Here is a 21056-nt window from a genome sequence, read left to right as displayed (position 1 = left end):
TGAGAGCCTGCTCTGCTCTGATTGGTTGGATGGCCCAGTCTGTTATGATTGGTTTACTGCTTACAGTGCATGTTAGAAAATGCCATAATTACCATACACTCTAAAAACTAATACTATGATTTACTCAATTTTTTTGGTGAAACATTTTTACACTAAAAAAATTGAGTAAATTTTAGAGCAGTGAAATCAATTATAGACACCATAAGAACTGAGTAAATGTAAGTAAAAAAATTAAGTAGATCTGAGTAACTGCATTTGTTGCATTAACAAATTCAATTGAGTAGAAAAAATTGGGTAAAAAGCATTTTAAAAAACAATATTTATGACTAATATGAACTGTTTTTATTTATGAGTATTACTAACTTGTATAGTATAACTTTAATTTCCTCTAAACCTTTGTAAAATACTCCACAGTGCACACAAACACACTTAAACATGACATGGCCTTTATTGTCGACGAGTACAGCAATAACGTTACAGCATATATTACTGTTTTGACATGTAAAGAATAGCAGTTATTTTACAACATTTAAACTCATGTAACAAACATTTTAGAAGTAAAAATTAAACATTTAAAAGTAATTCAAGTGTAATCAACCGGTCTGTTATCCCATTTCCACCGTATCAGCGCTGTTTCTCGAGCCAGAGATGGACTAACCTTAGCGGTCTGCGGGTGGACTTTGAACTTGAGACCGCTGTCCTGCGTTTCATTTGTAGCTGAAAGATGCTGCGAGGCGCCAGACTCCAAACCTGACAATAAACAAACAGTGCCCAGTTTCAATAAGATTTCATCATCCAAATTCATTATATTCATTATCTTTACGAATAAAGTTGTGTGTTTTGACCAACACAGCAGCCGTTTCAAAGACCAATGCCACACGTTAACTTAAGGTGACTCACACTGTCCCAGTATATTGTTTTGAATTAAATAAAATGCCTTTTAGCACAGTAATGATTATATAGATTAAAACAAAACATACAAACCTGAATTTCACAGAAGAAATGCCCCAATTCTGCGACGCTGAGAAGAAGAAACTGCTCTGGTGACTGAGGAGAATTCAAATATCCGCACTCACTCAACTGTCGAGCTGTCGTCGCGTCAGAGGGTGGGGGAGGGGCGCATTGTTTTAATCGAGTAAACTTACTCAATTTCTTCAGCGTGTGTTAAATATTAATAATCTTGATTTTAATTAAGTAATATTTGTGGTTCTTGAAACAGATCGGTTTAATTCTCCATTCTCAAATATTTTGAAATAAATTTCACAAATGTATTAAGTATATTTAAAATAAATAATTGGTTATTTGAATACTAAATTATTTTAGTGAAAATAACTTCAATATAACTATACATTTTAGACAAAATTAACTGTTGGATTTTTAGTCAATTATTTTGGTATGTTTAACTAAAACCATCAAGTAAATGATATTGAGAGATTTTATTAAGTTAATAAAGTTAATTATTACTGTGATATTTACTAAGCCACTGAATTATTTTTTAGAGTGTATCTGAATTTCAGCTTCGGAGACTGAACGATAGAATGATGGATTAAAAGATGGCATCGTTTTTTCCCGTATTTCCGGCATGAGTCCTCATCCTTTTGAAGTGCAAAGTGGATTCGCAGCACCGAAAACCACATCTTCTTGACATGCCGGTAAAACAAGCCAAACACTTCCAGGCCTCAGCTACAACTACATTGTTTGAGCATGGGTCAAAGTAGAAATTTTACCATTGGCTGACATTATGCAAATTTGTTACATGTATATATTAGGAATGAGACTAGAATTACTGACAAATTTGTCATGCACTAAACATCTTTAAAACTTTAAAATACAAACTGCATGAAAGGTAATATTTAAAAAAAACAAATATTTAAAAAGTTATGCTGGAAAGATATTTTTTGTGCATGTAGGAGACTTCCCATGACGCTTCTTGTCTAATGTGTGACAGACTTGACAAAAAGCAGTAAACGGTGAAACTGCTTTAAACTAGTGTGCTTATTACTACGTTAAAAAATTTAAATATGAAAACGAATACCTGTTTAAAACATTAATCACCATAATTAACTGTTTTTGAACCGCTAAAACTGGAGAACACACAGAACTTGAACATTAAAATTTTAAATGGCCACACCTGCTCTTACATGGAAAGATGATCAATTTCAATAATTTTAATGGGTCCAGTCTTTGCATCTGTTTGTCTTACACTGTCAGAAAAAAAGGTACATTTCTGTCACTGGGGTGGTACTCTAAAGTACAAAACACTGTACCCTTTTTTCTGAGAGTGTAGGTTTAATTCAGGTCTTCTCTGTTGGAGTAGCATTGGCTAAGTGGCACAAAAACTGCGTCAACGGTATTGCAGGGAATAGTATTGAAAAAGTTTGAGGTTGGTAAGATATATTTTTTATGTTCTTAAAAGAATTCCATAAACATTTTTACCATTAAAAATTATATTTAAACTGTAATTTATTTCTATTGAATTTGAATTTATTAATAGGATTAACCCCTGAGATGTACCATCTCGTTTTCGAGGGGGTCCTAACGTACAATCAAGACAAGACAAGACAATTACTATTAACAACAAAACAAAACAAACAACAACAACAACTAAATTATATATATATATATAATAATACTACAAAATAATATAAATAAATAAATACATTTTACACCACAAAAAAATACAAAATAAATGATAAATACAAAACAAAATAAACTGTACAAAGAGTACCATTATAAATCAAGAATACAAATATAGAAAAATATAAATAAAATTAACGAAACCAATAAACAACAGTGACAGTATAAATGATAACATGTACAATCAACCTTAAAATAGGATAATAAATATTGTTTTAACAACCTAAAAGATTTATTTCTATGATGAATTTTCAGCATCCTTACTCCAGTTTTCAGTGTCACATGATCTTTTAGAAATTATTCTAATATGATGATTTGCTGCTTAAGAAACATTTCCTCTTATTATCAATGTTGAAAACAGTAAAAACTTTTAGGATTCTTGAATAGTTTTTTTAAACAACACTTGAAGCATTTATTAGAAATAGATTTATTTGAAAATAGAAATTTTATGAAACATTATAAATGCCTTTACTGACACTTTTGATCAATTTAGCGTGTGCTTGCTGAACTGGGATGGAGAACGGTAGTGTATTTATGATATATATATATATATATATATATATATATATATATATATATATATATATATATATATATATATATATATATATTTAAAAAAAAGTAAACCAATTCACATGAGAGCCTTAAGTGACAAATACATTAATTTCTTTAAGCAACTCATCATGATAGCGGTTGTATTTCTTTTTTATTGTATTGTCTACAATATGTGGTGTATAAAAATGGTCTGTTAGTTTTATGCTTTATTTTGTTTGTATAACTGCAAAGCACTGTGAAAATACTATGCCTCCCTCTGGGTGTCCTAACCTGTCCTTTCAGCAGAGTCATAAACATGTCAAGCATTTAATAAGATTCATTCATCTTCTAAGCTATGGTTTATCATCAACAGGCAGCATTTGTCTCTGGAAGCAAAACAAAAGATTTAGGATCCTTGCATTAATGTGTTTCTCAAAGACCCTTAACCTGATTTGTGCATGGTTTCCCCAATTCAGGCAACTCTGACCCTGCTTGCCACTGACCTTTCAAATGATTACCATCTAGACAATTTTGATGGTGTAGAATGCATCGCAGCTCTGCCTCTGTCATGAAAGTCTTGAAATGGCAATGTGTGAAGAGACATCTTGATGTGGGAAAAAAACTCTTCTTTGTGTGCATTTAGAAGAGTGGTGAGGTGTGGTGGTTAAAGTCAGAGCTGGTAACCAGGTGGTGTACTGGTTGATCCCCATCTGGGACAAAGGTGTCCTTGAGCAAGGTATTTTACCACAGGTTCCTCTGGGGGAAGTGTCCCTAAGCAATTACATTCCTTTCTAATCTTAAATTGGATTGGAGATTTTCTCTCAGACTTTACCAGTTGTATTTCTAAACTGAGCTAATGGTCATTTAAACCACATATGAGTCACTTTAAACTTTAATACAGTCTTAAAGCAATCCACAGGATCAGGTCAGTCTAATGGTTTCGGTCAATGACGCAAAATATGATATGGATTCACAGTGACTCATCATCTATCATGAGTCAACCATCCCAGTTGTCCTTGTGTAATACACAGGCCAGAACAGATGAAGAACCATACCAAACAGATAGCTGAACAGTTTTAGTGAATAAAATAATACTTATAAAATATATACATATAAGTCTACTACTACTACTAAATATATGCTGTTCTTACTATTCATCAAATAATCCAGATTTTTAGCATGCTTTCCACAAATACACAAAATATTAAGCAGCATTACTGTTGATATAACTGTATCAACATAGATAATGAAAAATAAATACTTGAGCAGCAAATCGTCATGTTAGAATGGTTTATGAAGGTTCATGTGACACTGAAGACTAGAGCAATGATGCTAAATTAAATATTAAAATATATTGAAGTAGAAAAGTTATTTTAAAAAAATTATAAATTGGAATAATATTTCAAAATATTATTGTTTTACTGTATTTTTGATCAAAATAAATGCTTGTTGAGCACTTCTTTCAAAAACATAAAAAAATCTCACTGACAGAAACCTTTTGAAAAGTAGTTTAAATGCGCGAACTTGTTAGCGTGAGGTACTATATTTATCATAAAACGTTGTTTACATTCGATTTAATATGGACTGTGGAATGCTATCTAAATTCCCTTCCCAGGAGGGTATTATAGTAACTAAATGAAGGCCCGATGGTCTGCTGTGGCGAGAGAGCGTTCAGATTTGGACGTGACCATATTTTGAAGGTTTTCCAGCTCTTCACTGGAGCGAATGACGAAAAACTCCATGGTTCTGTTTGCTAGCTTTGAGCTTCTTTGCTCTTGCTTGGCAACTCAATGAAACACCTGAGCCTCTGTCCCACAGCTGTACGGGGCAGCCCTGTGGGATTTAAGCACAGACCTCTCGCATTCATCGCAGCTCCCAATGGCCCTCTTATTTGTCTAGGTCAAGTGTTTTAGTTCTATTTTTGAGCCTTATCTCAGACATGCACTTGTATAAAAACGAACTAAACCAACCATTTTAATGGTCTGTGTTTCTTTTATAACTTATACCATGAGCCAAAATCGCCCCCTATACTCCCATTCACCATTTTCTACATTAGTCCACTAATATAGTGCACTTGTAGGAGCGAAGGAAAATGACAAACGAGTGAGTGTCTAGCAAACTTTATTAAGGAAAATATTTATTTTAAACTCTGTCATGGAAACTATTAGCCTGGAAAAACCCTAGACAACTTCCGGCAAATGTAGATTTGCTCAGCAAGTAGTCTGGCAAAAAGGCCATTAAAGCCCATTTCTAATCCGCCGTAATTGCGGCACCAATAAGAAACATTGGGGCGGGCTTTACACGATGACGACAGTGCAGTGATGGTGAAGCAGATTTTGTACATTACAAAGATGGATGCCGCCATGGAACATCACTCGTTCGAATCAGCTGTCACGTCTGTTTTAAGCGATTTAAACTTTTCCTTTTCGTTAAAACCCGAGCAAAGAACAACATTTGGCTATGGGGTACGGTGGATTACACCGGCTACTTTGATGAGGAGGATGGGGAGTATGATCATGTGCTAACACACACAGCAGCTCTGTGTCTGGCCTTTCTGTGCTTATTTCCTCACACTGGATCTGGTAGTCATGTAAAAATTGTTAATAAATAACTAGAGTAAAGTCTGAATATGTTCTAACCCATCTGAAATTATTGTAGTTGAATGAAGTTTGTAAGACAATTTTCCTCATCAATATTATTTTCAAAATATTGCAAATTGCGTTCTAATCGCAAAAGAAATGCTTTACAGCGGGGCAAATGTGATCAGAGCTCGATGTTTTCTGTTCGACCGTCAATCCGAGATGTTTCAGTCGGTCTAAGATGCTAGTAGGTGTTCCAAATTTGGCAAAAATGTTGATGGAGTGGCGGTGGACACCAGCTTTATCATATTTATTTTACAACAATGGCAAAAGTTGTCAGAAGCACTGCAACATCTTCCTTAAAATCACAAACAGAGAATTGTTATTCCCTTTGGAAATGATTTGTCTATGAAGCTTTGCCAGACCATAACTCGACTACTACTGAGAATGGTCTGGTTTTAACCAGGCTAGGAAACTATCAACTAACAATGGAAACTAGTCTATTCTTGGGCTATGGTTAGACCTTTATTATCTTCACTGACAGCCCAAGTTTTTCCTTGTTTTAGCCTAGACGTCTGGGCTGTGTTTGGACGCTATTAAACGTCTTTTAAACGCAAAATTGCTTGCCGGGTTGGCTTGATGTGTCACGGGCCTTACACTACTGTCTAAACGTTTGGGGTCAGTAAGATTTGTTTGTATTTTTATTCAGCAAGGACACATTATAAGGATGATAATAATAATACGTGTTTATTGAGCAGCAAATCAGCATATTAGAATGATTTCTGAAAGATCAAGTGATGCTGAAGAAAAATTCAGCTTTGCCATCACATGAATAAAATTTTAAAAATGTATTAAAATAGATGTGATCTTTTTAGTTGTAATAATAGTTCACAATATTTCTGTTTTTACTATAGTTTAGATCAAATAAAGCAGCCTTGGTGACCTTAAGAGACTTCGTTCTAAAACAAAAAAAAAATCCATCCAGTGTTTACTGTATATATTTTTTGTACATATTTTGGATTGAACAACAGCCTAATTAACCTCCCAATGAAACTTTCAAAGATGATGTCAGCTCTGAGGTTGCCATAGCAGCTGTCTGATCTCCCTGGAAATGATACATCCAAGAGATGAAAAGACAGAGCATCCTAGTTTCCCCTCACTGACATCTAAATATTTATCCCACAGCCCATGGCTGGAGAGTTGGATTTAAGGTCTTAAGTTATTTAGTTTCGATTACATTTTTGTTCTTGTTATGATCCAGACAGCCCAGCCTGAAGCTGTGCTTCACCTGCATATGATTAGATGATACACTTTGCAGATGGAAGGTGTCTAATAAAGCCAGTTTCATTACTGGACACATTCTGATCCTAGTATATCATCTCACTAATAACAGTATTTGCTGATAAGAATTCTTATCCATATTTTTTCCTGAAGGGATGTCAGTTGTGGTCCTTTGATCTGTGTCTGAACCTCCAACCCAACTGGCTTCCCACGATTCAAAGCTTTTGGGCTTATTTAAAACAAAAAGACAAATGCGAAGCAAACAAACACATAATCCCACATGTTTACTGTGAGCACACTTTGTTAAAACAAAAGGAACGAGTGAACTGCTTTCCATCCATACTTATCTTCAAGACCCGAGGCAACATGTGGCATCATCTCTGTGGCAAATTTCCTCCAACTCCAACCCTAATCAAATCTCTGTCAATCACACCCCATCCATAGTCCATAATAATCTTCTCTCCTGACTTCCCTTCACGAGAACCTGATGAGCATGATTTTGATGCTGTGCTTTAGATGTGCCGCTAGACTGCTGGAGTAATTCTTCCGCTCGAGTTTGTGCTCTATACATAATTCAAGCCCGATCCATCTGCCTGTTGCATGGATTAATATTTTCTGCACAGATTTGTAGGAGGAGATTGTGTCCATATGCCGGAGGCTACGGAGAGACTAGCTTTGTGGAACGACATAATTTTCTTCCCGTGGACCTGAGTGGCAGAGATGGAGAGCTCTTCAGGCCCGTCACATTCAGGCTGATTGATGCTCTCCACACTCTAGGCAGCACTCTTTAGATTTATAGCGCTCTCCCAGACCAGAGCAATCAAAACAAAGCATGCGCGCCACTTCAAGAGCAGTCAGGCATGTAAACAAATATAATGATCTTGGTTGTGATCATTCAAAGCCAGTTGTAATGTCCCCTAAAGGTGTTTATTGAAAATCCATATATCCGTCTGCACCTCAGTGTCTACCCATGTTTTTTATGATCAGTTATTGACTGAACTTGTAGAGTCTATTAACTCTCTCTATATTGAGGTATTATTTTTTCAGTTTCAGTTTCTCTGAAAGGCCAGCTGACAGCTTGGGTCATGATGACTGAGAGCAGAAAAGAGTTACATTGATTTAAGACCATATTTATGGCTGATAAGTTTTTCTCAAGCCCTGCAGACAGTCATTCCATTTTAGCTTCTCCCATAATGTCATGTCACAATATATGGCCTCCATTGTACAATTTATTCTTTTTAAAGATTAATATTAGCTATTACAGTGGCGTATGTGTGCAAAAAGAGAGAGGAAGAGTGAATTGCTGAGAAGAGAAAAGGTCAAAACTTTTGAGCTGACTACCTAGACAGGATTTGAAATCATTATAGGCACACTGCTGACCTGAAGGCGGTTCAAAAAGATATGGAAGCTTCTTAATATCCCTCATTTTGGTCATGATCGGCAGCATGATATTCATCATTCATGGACAAGGCAGTCCGCATTCGGGGTGACCGACCGTGAAAAATACATGTATAATGACAATTGAGAGATGTTATATACATTACATACATGTCGGAAAGTTTTTTTATATTATTTTATTTTGAGAAATTAAAGAGGTCTTAGTATTATTTTCCACTTTTTCAACTTTAGTTTGAAGTGTGTTATCGAGATCAGCAAAGTTACAAACCTCAAAGTCCACTCCAAAGGAAGATATTTTTTATTAAACAGAATAAACCCTTTCCAAGAACTACAACGAATGGCTCGTTTGGACTACAATACGATTTTCCGGCTCTAATGAAACCATAATGTTTATAAATTTAAATAATCTCTGCCCACGAAGGCCTGGCAGAGCTGCATTAGAGAAGACAGTGTTGTCATCACTATGTCAAAGAGACCATGTTTTGTCCACCTAGTTTCCAAAAATCACGTGTTTGATCTTCCTAAGGCTGATGAACTGATGAATTTATTTTAAACACTGTTCTTGTTTACATTAAAAACATTAAAAACCAAACATTAAATGGAGAACAGCTTGTTTTCTGTTGCTTTTGTAAGCTCTTTGTAAGACGGACCGGTTCACTGCATGCTCCCTAGGAAAATTAGCCATGGTTTTGTGATTATATAGTTTTCCGACAAATATCATAATTAAATGGTGGATAACGGTGGTATTTATAATGTTTAATAAAATTACACAAAAACATACCACTCTAATGTCCTGTGAAATCCATGTTTGCAAAGTCTGTGCATGAAATCTGCTCTCTACGATCTTCTTGTTTATTAAAATTGTCAGGTTCTGAATTGGGCTCGAACTGGTTTAAAATTGACGCCATCATTGTGGGACATTTCCCGAACACGCATTAAGTGTTGCCAATCACAACACACTGGGCCAGCTATCCAATCACAGCACATTTAGTTTTTTTCGAAAGGAGGAGCTTCATCTGTGTGTTCAAGCCAGACTGAGGAGAGAGGAGCTGTAAAAATGTATGTGAAAAATCTAGCATGAAAACATATCCTACGCCCACAAAACAAAATCAATTCTTTGCAAAAGGCCATAATAGGACCCCTTTAATAGTTTTTTAAGCTATGATGCAATAAATTGACCATAAATTAGAGTAAAGAGTTTAAAGACATTAATAATGTTCAAAAGATTCATATTTAAATTTCTATTCATCAAAGAATCCTGAAAAAATATCACAGTTTCCACAAAAAAATTAAGTTATACATAAGTTCACAGTATGACAGGTTTTACTGTATTTGAGCATCACTTACCGACCACAAAGTTTTGAACAAAGTGTAAATTCGAAAGAGCATGTATTTTATATTCATGTTAGTATATCATATTGTTAGTCTAGCAATATGCCCATATCGTTTGCATGTAAAGCATTATTTTAGTGGCATTCTGCCTATGTAAAGTATAAATCACTAAAAAGTTTCCATTGTCCTTTAAGTGCTACCTAGGTAGTAGCTATTTAACTATATTATGTCCAGACCATTGCTAAAATACACAGGGCCTGGGTGAGTAGGATACAACCTAAAAGACATTGGCCAGGACAATGTTCCTGATTGTCCTCCCTTGACGACGTCCTGTTTTTGTCCGTTTATGCATGAAGAATCGATCTGAACTTGAAAGAATTTAGAGTCCTTTTGATGTGAAAGCACACAGAAAATTGCTTTAAAAACCACTAAAGATTAAACTGAAGTAATTCTATTTAAAGGGACCTTCAAAAAATGTTTATTATTCAATCGCCATCTGCCAGAAAATCCACAAACTCCTTTAGAAGATAGCATTTATATTAGCACATACTGTATGAGCCCTTGCATACTTCACTCAGTGTCACCATATACCGCAGACGTCGCTCTCAGCACTCAAGGTAAACTCTCTGATAATTAAACCCAGCGTTCCCTTAACAATGAATTCTAAAATCAAATGGGAAGGGTTAGTCGTTCTCATCAGCCCTGAGCAGCATCGCTCATACCTCAGTAAAGTGCTTTCTAATGTGCAGCTGCCCAAGATTAGCAGGTATTTTAAGGCTGGCTAAGATCGCTCATGCTAAAGCTTTATCAGACAACTGTGAGCCGGAGACAAGCAAAAGAGGAGATTATATTAGAAGACAATGGGTCTCTGTTTAACAGGAGTAGGCTCATATCAACACCCGGCTCAGGTTTTTTTTTCCTTTCCAGGAAGGACATTTGATAAAAGCTTCTTGCCTGTATTTGTGCACCTGGGATCAGTGGCGTAGCGTCAGGGCACGTTGAAATGGGCCAGGGCCGATTTGGGTTCCCCCAGGAGAACCTTAATTAAAACATGGTAATTCATTTTACATTTGTGGCCACAATAAATATATTTTTGTATGCATTTCATGTGCAGTGATTTCTTCTTGTTACTCTGTAATTTCTTGTGTATTTGTTTTTTTTTTTTGCACCCTGCGACTGCTGTAGTACCATGCCGTCTTTTTTAAAATTTATATTACACTGAAATACGTGCAAATGCTGCATTGCCGTGCAAAATTACAAAAAAAGAATACACTGTGTGAGAGAGGTTTGTGGCTAGCTAGTCGAACATTTAAAGCAGCACTAGGTAACTTTTCAACCTTCATAATATATTTTTTAAGACTCTTGTGATGATACATCGACTTACAATAGGTTGAATGACACGTCTGCCATAGCCTGATGGGGTCTGTATCGTTTTTAATCGTACTTTTAAACTTCAGGTTTCGGGTAGTAACCCGAGAACAAAAAGAACTACAAAATTCGACTGCTTTACGGCATATACGTCACTTCCACCAACACACACACTTCCTTACATTCGGACGTGCGAGCCCAACTTTGTTCGTCGGATAATATAGTCATGTCCGAAGCAGCACAGACAAATAAGAAAAAAAAGGTTTTGTTGGAGGAAAGCAATAAGAGGAAATGAAAAAGTGATGTGATTAAAGGCAGGACGAGAATCAACATGTGACCAGCGTTTGCTCGTTGGCGTGAGCTGAAGGAGGCGTGCCCGACCGATACTGTTATGCTTGTTACGGTGAGCTACCACTCAAACATTGAATTGAAGTATCATATAGATTCTGTAAAACGGTAACCAATAGACTACTATAATGACGCTGGCTTGTAAACGTGAGCATCGTGATTTTTTTGGCGTTTGAAAAAAATAAAACCCATGAAATTATATTCATATGACATGCTGAAACATATGCCACTGACTGTACATGGGATGAAGACATTTCACACGCGACGCCAGAAGAACTCCTCTTACAGTGTTCAGGGGAACTGTTAGTGCTGCACCGACCCGCGGGACGCTTTTATGAAGTTATTTGGATCGCACCGCACCACTGTATATATTTTTACAATCCGCCCCGCACCCGCGACCATTAAATAGACATACGGGGTCCGCGGGTAATGAGACGACCCGCGCATCATTAGTTCAGGGCTATCAGGGTTGTCATGTCAACAAATGCACGCGCGATGGCATCCCCTGTTGTAGGATGACAGCTCTTACGACAGTAGTTGAGGACATTATTTTTTCCAAACTGTAGGGGGACCCCGAGAGCAAAAGTAGCCAAGTGCGGCTTTAAGACTGGACAATTACAAACATAAAAATGTGGCCTTTAAGAGAAAGGAGAGAGCGAAGATAGTCGCGAATCTCGCGACACAAAAAATACCCAAAATAGAGATTTTTTCTGCCAGCCTAGTGCGAAAGACACTGATGTTAAGGTGAGAGGGAAGTTTTGTCTGCTATTATTAGTAGTTGCACATCTTTGGATGAGAACAACAATAGCTTGACATTTACAGTTTTAGTTCTCTTTCTTACCATCCTGGTTATTGTTGCTTCCGCAGAGCACTCGTTTGCTAATAAAAAGTTATTTGTGTAACATGTCGCAGAACAGACTAAATGGACTGGCAATTCTTTCCATTGAGAATGCTCAAAGCCGTGAATTAAACACCACAGACGTCTTAGATTCATTTTAAAGAAAGGCCCGGAGAATACAACTAAATAGCGTGAGTTGGTTTGTGATTTTACATTTTGGGATGCCGTGCCAATATGGTTTCATGATTTTTTCATTTAGTTGGCTACTGCCCCCTCAGAAGCAACAGAAGTTACATGCATTTTTACTGGAAGACAAATTAATACAATTTACGTCGATCTCTTCAAATTCATAACATTTTCAGCCCCGGCTCTTAATGCATCAGTGAATGTTTGAACCTTTTCAAACAAAACCAAAAAACATAAACATCTTTTATGTAAAATATCTTATTCAGGACAGTACTAAATAAAAAACAACATGCATTTTGTCCCTGCATCCCTCTTATTTTGTTAAAATTGTTTACATTTTCACAGATTCTGCAAGGGGTTCACAAACCTTCAAGCAGCACTCGATATTATAATGTTTGTTCATTTCTAAATAAAATCATATTCTTATTGAGCATATGTAATTAATTTGATATATATAAACTATTTATTTTTAATATGATATTATATAGAATTATGTGATGTTTTTGTCCTTTGAGACAAATTCTATTCAAATTTTCTTTATGTATTGTTGTCTGATGTGGATTTCTGATTCCTTTCAATGCACAGGAGACTCAGTGGCATTGACATATCCCCTATTAAATCTGTTTATCTAAACTCATCTATCATCTTTACTTTGTTGCGTCCTGCAGTATTGTGCTGCCCTCACTAGGTGGCCTTCTGTAACAGCAATAGTCTGTACAATAGTAGCCTATATGATCTCTTTTTCCAACCATTAGTTTGATTTTTAATTGGGGGTTGATATTTTCCACGTTTCCAAAAGATCTCCCTCACCCATTGATTTTTCTCCTGTCTTCACCTTCTGAATGCATAAAATACTACTGTGAACTTTATGTGTGAATATCAAAACCTGGTATTAATGTCAGTGTTCTTGTCAATCAACAGCAACTGCTGGTTTAACGGTACAAACGATGCATAGCTTGTTGCATAACTTGTTCACTAGGTGTGTATAAATATACATGCTTTTTTTTGTGTGTGCAATGTGTCCACGTGGTAATCCTCGAATCAAGGTGTCCATGTCAGGCTCCCCACCTCGGTGCTGTGTGTGTCTGTCTAGAGCACAGATGGAGCCAGTGACGGGATTAGGGAAGATTTTCCTTGATTTAATAAACAACTATGGATCAGAAATGTAAGGGATAAACCTGGGCACACAGAGGCACATCAGAGAGCCGCCACATATCGGCACAGCGCTTTCATGAGGCCAGGCGACGCATGTCCTACTTACACTCCCAAAGTCCCCGGGTGGGACGAAGGGGAAGATTGAGATTTTACCACTAAAAAGATTAAGGGTTGACAAAGTGCAAAACAAATCTGGCTGACTGAAACAAGCACAATACTGTTTTGGGTAATATTATGATTGAATCAGATAGTCCAAAGTAAAATTTGCTGCTCTTAATATCCAAGGAAATCTTTAAATACACTTTTATGCTCGTATTTAGTTAGATATGTACGTTTAATAAATTGTGCAAATGCTGGGGCCGGTAAGATTTTTAAATGTTGGAAAGAAGAAAAATCTTTTCTTTGGAAAGAATTGTCTTATGGCCAGCAAAGCTGCATTTTATTTGATCAAAAATAAAGTGAAACAATTATATTGTAATAATAATCATTTTAAATAATAGTGGCTAGTCTTCTGTGTGATATGATCCTTTAGAAATCATCATCATATACTGATTTATTGCTTAAGATAATAATAGTAATTTTATTTTTTATTCTTTTTTATTCTTTTTATAACCATGTTACCGTTGTTCCTATTTTTGGTCATCGTTTCATCGTTTTATTCTTTTTAATTCTCTTTACAACTGTATATTTCTATTTCTGATGTATTTGTCGATTATTATTGTTGGTTAGGTCTGTCTGACTGGAAGAGATTGGAAAAGGGGAGCAGTGTGCTTTGCTTCATTCTGCTTGTGGTAGCAGACAGTGTAAAGAAGCGGATTTAAGATAGGGGAGGCCCTGCGGGGCAAAGGTAATGTCCCCTATAGGAGCCCGTCTTGGACCAACTTGTAAGGTCCAGGAGACATTGCGAAACCTGCTCCATCTCTTCCATCTAAGATAGGGGTACCCGAATTTAGAATCAGGCAGATAGGGATCTATTTCTCACCATTATATATATATATATAAAAAACATCTTTCTCTTTACAACTATTTTAATTGTCCTTGTTTTTATTTAAATTCTTACACATGGTATTCTTATATCTTATGCATAATGTTATCACTATTTTAATTAAGTTCTATGTAAAGCAATTTTAATTGTGTATGAAATGTGTTATACAAATAAAATTGCCTTGTATTTTTTGGATGAAGAGTTCAGCAATACATTTTTTAAATAAGTCCCTGTTATATACAATTAGGTTATTAAGTATCTCTATTTAACCCAAAATGTTGATGTTGAATTGAAAAAAGTCCATGTTATATCCGCAACTTAATTTATTTATTCATTCATTCATTCATTCATTCATTCATTCATTCATGCATTCATTCATTCATTCATTCATTCATTCATTCATTCATTCATTCATTCAATTATTCATTCATTCATTCATTCATGCATTCATTCATTCATTCATTCATTCATTCATTCATTCATTCATTCATTCATTCATTTATTATTTATTTATTTATTTATTTATTTTTATTCATTTATTTATTTATTTATTTATTTATTAATTATTATTGATTTAATGTTATTATTGACCTAACTTATTACCTTAAAGTCTCAGTCAGGTCGAAGAGGTTCAGCAAAAAAAAAAAAAAAAGGTGGGGAATCACTGCAGTACCCGGACATTATCCAGTATTTTTATGGATATTTCCGTTTACCCTAAAACACAACACAGGGAAGTGCAAAATTTAAAATGCAGGTAAAACACAGAAAACTCTGTTAAATGGATACAGTACATTGTGCCCTATTTCCCTATTAGTGTAGCTCCCCCTGTAAGGTAAAATAAGGATAAATGTTAAAGAATGTGGCAGTGCTTTTAGATCAGTTTCCCATCAGACCCTTTAATCTGCGAGGTTTATCTTTCTGTACGAATATGAATGAAGTCAGTCCAGCAGTAAAAGTAGTTGTCAAAGGAGCCGTCGGTTACATAATCTTTAAGTCTAGCTGAGTTTGACTTGTTTCACGTGAGGCAGGACTCCTCCAGGAGAAAGCGTTGCTAGATTGAGCCGCGGATTGTTGGAGGATTACTAGTCCAGATCCACAACAGAAATTAAAAAATGGAGCCGCAGTCTCATGAGCAATAACAAAGCAGCTTGAGGGCAGCGTTCAGCCTAAAGCAAGAAACCGGAGTCTTTACGTCACAGACTGATTCAGTTTAAAGCTGAAAGAAAAGGGAATATAGCAGCAGTGCGGCGCAGCGCAGCTCAGCAGAGCTCCACCACCACGTTTATCTGTAAGTGAAGGATCCACCGCCAAACTGGCTGACCAGGACAGTTGGGAATGCTGGGATCAGTTGATCCACCTCCAGCTGAGCAGCTCAGGAGACTTCCTGCCCTGTGAGTGATCCCTGCTTAAATTAATTACCTCAGGGTATCATTTAGCATGTTTCCTTCAGTGAAACCACTGCATGTGGGCAACAGATGTTCTTATTCGAGGAGATTGCAGTCTTCCTTATTAACCAGTTAATTTAGTTTTATATCTGTATCTTTTGTGTGCACTTGCTCTTTGCTCAAACTAGCTTGGCAATTCATTGTGGCCTCTTTTTGTGTAAGAGAGCAAATCAAATACTTCAATTACCTCAGAGTTATTTGAGAGTTGCTTCATTAAATCAATCAAAAGTGCTCTGAGAATTTGGATGCATTGAAACGTTTTGCTTTTGTACCAATATGCATTTTTTTTCTACAGTATTAGCTGAAAGAGTTGCCTTGTATCACCTTATTCATTATTTCAGGACATGATTCTTGGGACCCTGGGGGCTGTAAAGGCTCCATTTTTGTGTGTTTTTGGATGGATTAGGAATTTTGCCTATGAAGGATTATGATTTTTTTTAAATGTACAATTTAATGATGTCAAGCACTGTTGCCGAACCTGCCCTCTGATATCCAGGATAAGTCCCATCAATGGCTGTTTCACTGCTGTCACAGGTGATTCTCAGCAGGTCGAGGTGCCACGGAAAGACATGGAGGTAATCATGGGACAAATGGCAGTTCTGGAGGCCTGGTACACCCCCACAAACTCCATCGAGAAGAACACAGTCATCTGGACCTTCTGGGCCAATGACTCCAAACAAGTGAGTATATTTGTATGTTTGGAAATAGTGTGTATATATATATATATATATATATATATATATATATATATATATATATATATATATATATATATATATATATATATATTCAAGTGATAGACTGATTTACTTGTCTGAAGGACAAGCATGTGAACAGGCTTAATGTCGAGCCCTGACATATTTAAGACAAAATCATAATGTTGAAATTAATCTTGTTATAACACACACACGCACACACGTACATACACACAAACACAGTTTGTGAGTTTAATGAAAAGCTATTAAGTAATTAAATCATAAAAATGTGCAGTAAAAATGAATCATTTAAAAATAAAAACAAAAATAAAACACTTACTTAAAAGATGTAAAATATTTTTTTTTCCTTTACCTGCATGTCATGTGACCATTAACTGACATTAGAGAACCGTGAACATAATTCTTTCACAAAATGGTTCTTTGACGAACCAAAAATGGTTCTTCTATGGCATCACTGTGAAACCCCATTTTTGGTTCATCCTGGAACCTTTATTTTTAATGGTGCAGGTGTGGCATAGCAAGATGCTGATTAGACAGCATGATTATTGCACAGGTGTGCCCTAAGACTGGCCACAATAAAAGGGCAGATCTTTGAGTTCAGCTCATGAATAATGGGGGCAAAAACTAAACGTGTCGCGTTTATAAACCCAATATCTTAATGTTGAATTTAAAATAAGTAGATTTAATTTGACAGCTAACCATTTCCTGTCCTCTTTTTCCTGTCATTGTGAAAAAAAGATGGGCGGATTACATGCGAGAACAATCTGTTGTCCTCCATTAGCAGACTAATAAATTACATGGACCTGACATGTCAGACCCACCTCGCATCTGCATCCTCTATCACAGGCTCACTCAACAGATGGGTTCACTTTAATGTCACAGGAAGACTATGGAACACTTGAAAGGTCAAAGCCTGCTTATGACAAAACATGATGAATTTAATGGATAGGCAAGAAGTGGATTATCTCGAGCTGTTATCACGGAAGGTTCTAGGTTGCGATGTAAATGTCAGCTAATACATCCTCAAGGTGTGATAATGAGTAAGGTTATGCTGTACATGTGACACGTCTGCATGAGTTCAAACGATATTTGTGTACTTATCATAATCTGTAGTTTCACTCGTTTGCCTATGCTTGCTACTAGCTTATCATAAAGGAAAATCAGCCTAAAATGCGAACTTGACCATCTGCACATGCATCTGAGGATTATCTTAAGCATGATAGTTTGCCTCCATCATTATCATCGGCCAATCGTTTAACAGTGCAAGAAGACAATCATTTTAATGTTTTTGACCATATGAATCAGCTGATATGCAATGATATATAGAGGCCCATATCCTACAAGCCTATTAGTTGATCTATACTGTCGATGTTTTTGCTTCATATTCTTAGTGGTGCTTTTTTTGTTGCTTTTTTAATCTGTTGAAAGCTGCCTATTTTTTGCATTTAGTATGTGCTATATACATTATATTGCCAAAAGTTTTAGGATTCATGCCTTTACATGCACACAAACTTTGAAATCCCTCTTAATCCGTAGGGTTTAATATGGAATTGGCCCACCCTTTTCTGCTATAACAGCTTCAACTCTTCTGGGAAGGCTTTCCACAAGGTTTAGGAGTGTGTTTATGGGAATTTTTGACCATTCTTCTAGAAGTGCATTTATGAGGTCAGACACTGATTGCTGACGAGAAGGCCTGGCTCGCAGGCACCGCTCTAATTTATCCCAAAGGTGTTTTATCGGGTTGAGGTCAGGACTCTGTGCAGGCCAATCAAGTTCCTTCACACCAAACTCATCCATGTCTCTTTGGACCTTGCTTTGTGCACTGGTGCACAGTCATGTTGGAACAAGAAGGGGCCATCCCCAAACTGTTCCCACAAAGTAGGGAGCAAGAAATTGTCCAAAATGTCTTGGTATGCTGAAGCATTAAGAGTTCACATTCAACCAGATTGCTTTAGTGTAGTGTAGACGTTCATGCGGTTGAATGAGTTCAAACAGCCACAAAAGACTGCCTACTCTCCGCCTACTGACCTAAAGTGTAAACATTAGGGAAAGTGCGCTAGCCAGATGGGATTTAACATTTGTTGGCTGAAGAAACAAGTTTGGTTTGAAGACAAAAATCATACTCCAAAACTCCTGCTCTCTGTGTGTTTTTCCTTTGTCTCCGTTTATGTATCTGCTTGGTTCAGGCAACCAATATCAAATGTGTAGTATTGCAGATGCCTAGTGTTAAGGTGTCTGTGCTTTTGCACTGCAGGTCATCTCCTACTCCACAGGACAGATTGGCATAGGTAGTCCTGACTTTCGGAAGCGGGTGGGTTTTGCCATGTCTATGCCCTCCGCCAATCTGTCCATCTACATCAACAACACACAGGAGTCCGACTCCGGACGCTACGTCTGCAATGTTGTCATCCCAGGAGCTATAGGCCTTTTAGGGGAACTACACCTCAATGTTAAAGGTACATTGACAAAATGCAATGCTTATAGTAACATATTTATTACCTTTAGCTTTCTATCTCATGATTTCTCTCTTTGTTCTAGTTCCTCCGACCCCGCCCGTATGCTCTATGACAGGAAATCCTGTACTGAGTGGCAACGTAACGCTGAGTTGTAAATCCAGCTATGGCAAACCTGTTCCTCAGTACAAATGGACCAAAGCAGCGCCGCTCTCTGAGGTTTTCTTCTCTCCCATGCAAAGTGAGTCTCCTACATATGAATGCCATTGTTTGCTTCACTCTCTCTTTTTTTTATATCTGAGAACAAATTCAGGAGCTTCTGTGGATTAATTTAAAAGGTGTTAAATTTGCTGTATGAATTGATGTTTAAATTATTGAAATGTGGTTAATTTAGAATAAATATTTTGGGGCTGGTAAGATTGTTTAATGTTTTTGAAAATAAGTCTATAATGCTCACCAAGGCTGCATTTATTTAATAAAATTTCATATTATTTAATAATATTATATGATCATATATATATTAAAATCAATGTGTCCTTGCTGAATAAAAATATTATTTTCTTTGTTTCAATGTTAGCTTGGTTAAAGAGATACACTGGCATTAAAACGTACTATACTAAAGTAATTCAAATTTAGAAAACTAAGTATATTTAGACAACTATTAATTACTCAAATAGCATGAGTGTGTGGCAAAAATACAATTGAAACCTGATTATAAAATAATTATAATCATTTAAATTAAATAATTATATTAATTATTGACATTTATAGTCTTGTTAAATGAAGATAATCCTGTCATTAACAATTATGGAATTTAGCAATTAACAAGCAGTTATATCTTGTCACAAAGTTATATCTTGTCACCTTTGGCTTGGCTTGCTCAGTTGGGGACACTAAAAAATATGATTAAAGTTATTCAACTTATTATACAAATAAAATGTATGAATTAGGTCTTATTTAATTCTATAAACTATAATACTGATCTGCCAACATTGTTGCTATATGATAAATTAAAATAAGCTGATAACATCACTGTTTTCTCCAGTACGACTGTACAGCCAAATCTAATTTTGTCGCAATATTATCCTGTTTGACACTGTGAAGCTGCTTTGACACAATCGTGATTGTAAAAGCGCTATATAAATAAAGTTGATTGATTGATTGATTGAAAGCTAGAGAAGGTTAGCCTAGAAATCTAGACGCACCCTAGCGGCAGCAAATCTAATCTGCCGCAAGTGTCATCTAGCAACTCTCAATACACTTCTGGGGTCTCATTTATAAAGCGTTCGTACGCACAAAACGGGGCTGGAACCGTACATATGCCAGTTCCCATGCAAAGGTTGTGATCTATAAAAAAACTAACTTGACGTGCGCACCTTTTGCTTAAAGGTGCGGAATGTGCGCACCTTTAAGCAAACTTTGGTCTGTGCGTACGCACATTCTGGAGACAAAGGGAATTGGCGACACAGATGGTGAAGTCGTGAACTGAAGTTAGAACTGTAGAAAATAAATGTGAGAAGAACGATTATAAGAATGAATTATATTTAATTTTCACTCCATTTCATACGTTATAACCACATTATCATGAAGATTAAATCCAACAGTGTTATTTGTGACGATTTCATGCTATATACATCTAGTAAAATCCAAACAGAATTCAAAATGTATTTAAAAACTTATCAACATCATTCCTAACTACTCCGGTGTTCATTACAAAACTGTCACGAAGAAGCTTTTTTTGTGTGTATGCAAAATCTAGCTTTTGTACGTACGTACACTTTTAGGATGAAATCTACACAAA

General features: G+C 36.2%; 1 protein-coding gene across 5 annotated transcripts in view; it reads left to right on the top strand.

Moving 5' to 3' along the window:
- Positions 1–21056, top strand: part of esamb (endothelial cell adhesion molecule b) — a 57639-nt gene that overhangs the window by 27477 nt on the left and 9106 nt on the right. For 4 of the 5 annotated variants that reach the window (XM_067451851.1, XM_067451850.1, XM_067451853.1 and 1 more), the window contains exons 2-4: positions 16621–16766; positions 19057–19258; positions 19341–19496. In XM_067451851.1, the coding sequence (XP_067307952.1) occupies positions 16621–16766; positions 19057–19258; positions 19341–19496 (504 nt within the window). Of the gene's footprint in view, positions 1–1517; positions 1653–16620; positions 16767–19056; positions 19259–19340; positions 19497–21056 lie in introns of those variants that run through there. The other variant, XM_067451854.1, reaches the window with a different exon arrangement.

Source organism: Pseudorasbora parva, chromosome 8, assembly GCF_024679245.1.
Source record: "Pseudorasbora parva isolate DD20220531a chromosome 8, ASM2467924v1, whole genome shotgun sequence".
Classification (NCBI taxonomy): domain Eukaryota; kingdom Metazoa; phylum Chordata; class Actinopteri; order Cypriniformes; family Gobionidae; genus Pseudorasbora; species Pseudorasbora parva.
The sequence above is the reverse complement of the archived record's forward strand: the minus strand, read 5'-3'. Positions and strand labels throughout refer to the sequence as shown.